This window comes from Pinus tabuliformis, chromosome 2_2 (genome assembly GCF_031772625.1).
Source record: "Pinus tabuliformis cultivar Carrire ecotype Pingquan chromosome 2_2, CPIR1, whole genome shotgun sequence".
NCBI classification, from domain to species: domain Eukaryota; kingdom Viridiplantae; phylum Streptophyta; class Pinopsida; order Pinales; family Pinaceae; genus Pinus; species Pinus tabuliformis.
Genome location: NC_142300.1, coordinates 380,644,093 through 380,646,955, shown reverse-complemented (window position 1 = coordinate 380,646,955; position 2,863 = coordinate 380,644,093). Strand labels below are relative to the sequence as shown.

At 35.1% G+C, this 2,863-nt stretch overlaps 1 protein-coding gene across 1 annotated transcript; it reads right to left on the bottom strand.

The window, feature by feature from the left end:
* Window positions 1–728: 728 nt before the first annotated feature.
* Window positions 729–2,195, bottom strand: LOC149192834 (glutathione S-transferase F9-like). The gene is made up of 3 exons (XM_089406456.1): window positions 2,040–2,195; window positions 1,882–1,930; window positions 729–1,304 (listed from the first exon to the last, which is right to left on the bottom strand). Exons 1-3 carry the CDS (start codon window positions 2,187–2,189, stop codon window positions 823–825), a joined length of 681 nt encoding a protein of 226 aa, XP_089262582.1. The 5' UTR covers window positions 2,190–2,195; the 3' UTR covers window positions 729–822.
* Window positions 2,196–2,863: the final 668 nt, after the last annotated feature.

Here is a 2,863-nt window from a genome sequence, read left to right as displayed (position 1 = left end):
TAGCTCTATTTTCTACCAGTATACTATACTGCAGCACAAATTTTTTCATCCTCCTACTTCTTGTTAATTTGGATAGGTGGCAATTAACAAGTGGGGACTAAATTTTTAATCACACGTTATACATTTTTAATTTAAACATGTTTTAATCATATAATTTATATATGCAAAGAAGTTTGTGGTTTGAATTATTATCCATTAATGTAGTGACCATGAAGAGAATAATGGAACAAAATTTTGTAATTAGTAAAATGATTAAACTATTTAATTCCAATAAAATAAACCTCATTAAAATAATTAAATAATTTAAAAATGATTTTTTTCAAAATATTATAATATAAAATTAATAAAATCTTATATTAATGAGTATAAATATAAAACCACACTCAACAAAAGTTTATATAAGAAACAAATTCAAATTCTAAAAAGCTAAAGACAATTTACAAAAACATGTAAATTTGATATGAAATTAGAGATTCCAAAAATATTTCTGATAAAGAAAAAAATTCAAATTAGAAACCATTTATGAAAGTTATATATGCAAATTTGCCCAGAAACTATGTAGATTACATATTCCAAAAATACCTCAAAATCTATAAAGGCTAATTAAACGAAACTCTATTACTAAAACGCAATCCAATGGAAGAAAGGCGTATGAATCACTAAAACAACACGGCAGTGATGGGAATGTTCTTAGAGAAACAACCTCCGGAAGGCACAAGTCCGTGCGTAATACACATAATGTACGAATTATAATGCGTCACTCATAACAGACATAATCTACGAACTGAAGCGAATGGTGAGAACCAATTAATTTCATTGAAATTACTTCTGTGATGGGATGCAGGGAAGGGAAGGGAGTTTCATATTGTGGGCTACCTTTTTCCATGCCGGGCGAGAAGAGATGTCTTCCCACCATGCATGCACATTGCTTCTGGAAAAAACGAGATCGCCCTTTCCAACAGCATTCACCAAATAATGGAGGTAAGGCAGATGGTGGAGATCCGCCAGGGTAAACGAATCTCCAGCCAAATATTTGCTCTTGGACAGCCGCTCCTCGTACACATCTAATACTTTACCCAGCTTCTCCACGTTCCTATCCAGCAGTAGCTCGTCCGTGGGGCCTAATCCTTTCATCGGATTTATGAAAACCTGCTCCATTATCGCATAAAATGGAGGATTGAATTTCTGCGACTCTACCTCGCACCACTGTTCAACCACCGCTTGCTCTGCGATTGTTTTCCCCAAAAGATCGCAGGTACTACCTTGGAATTTCTTAGCCAAATACTTAACGATCGCTCTCGACTCTACATCAACCAGCACATGAATTCTTCTCAAAACAAAACCCTAATACACTTAATTAACTAAACCAAAGAGGCTGATTCTCAAAACAAAACCCTAATACACTTCATTGACTAAAGCAAAGAGGCTGATTTTAATATAATGTAATCTAGTATTTCATTTTTGGGGATAATTTTTCTTTCTAATATTAAATCTAACAATTTTAATAGCATTTGACAGTTAGATTAATCATTTAATATTAAGGCTAGCAACTTTAATACACTTACGCAACTAAAACAAAAGAAGCCAAAATTAATATAATATAATATAGCATTTCACCTTTAGACTGATCATTCTTCTATGCAATATGGAGACTAGCAACTTTAACACAATCAACACAACGCAAAAAAGCCAATATTAATATAATGTAATATAACATTTCACTGTTGAACTGATCATTCATCCCTCCCTTCAACATGGAATGCTAGCAACTTTAATACACTTAATGTAATATAACATTTCACTGTTTAACCGATGATTCCAATATTGAAGCTAGCCCAAACCTAAACTATGTTATAAAAGAATAGTGTAATATTGCATTACCGATTAAGGTAAGAGCCCCATCTTGAACGGCGGGAATCTGTCCAAACGGCTGGAAACATGAAACACAATGAATAAAGAAACCTTAAAGCATGTACTCAAAGATGATAGATATTACGTACAATATATACATAGAATATCGAATCTGGAGCACAACTTACATTAATTGAGAGAAATGGAGGTCGTTTGTGATCCCCAGCGAGAATGTCTACAGGGATGACCTGGTACGCCACTTCTTTTTCATTTAAACATGCCAGTACGGTTGCTGTGCACGCTGAGAAAGGGAGGCCAAACACCTTAATCATTTCCATGAAGGTCGGCACTTGTCGGTTGAATGGACTAAACTGAAGGTCTGAAACAAACCGCACTTACATTGTTCAGGCTATGTATGCATATATAGGCTACACTGTGAATGAGAAGTGGTATCTAACCTCGCCACGTCTAATTTGAAATAGAGAGACGTGTCATAGTATCAAGCACATCCTAAAGTGGTACAAAAGTCTGCTCAGTGTTTCCATTTGGAGTATGTTAGATTTTGATATCTGAACCTGCAATGAAAAGTGATTTATATTTAGCATGTGAATTTGGAGAAGTTTTGACTTGGGGAATCTGCCTGGTGTCTGTCATGTTTCCATATCCCATGTTTCAATAGGATATGGAGAGTCCATATTTTTTAAAATTTGTGTCTACCAGCTTATGTCTGTTTCGCAATAAAAGCATTGTCAGAGAGACAAATTTACAGGTACATATTCCTTCCTGGAAAGCTCTATTTCCAATCCAATAACAAAGTAAATGTGCTCTGACATGCAAGCCAAATAGCACTCTGGCCTCTCTCTCTTCACGCTGTTATTTCGATTCACGTGTTATCACCCTCTTTCTCCACGTTGCTATTTCGATTCACTTACTGTCACTCAGAAGACGAGCGTTATTTGACTTGCATGTCAGAGCGCATTTACTTTGTTATAGAGTTGGAAATAGGAATAGC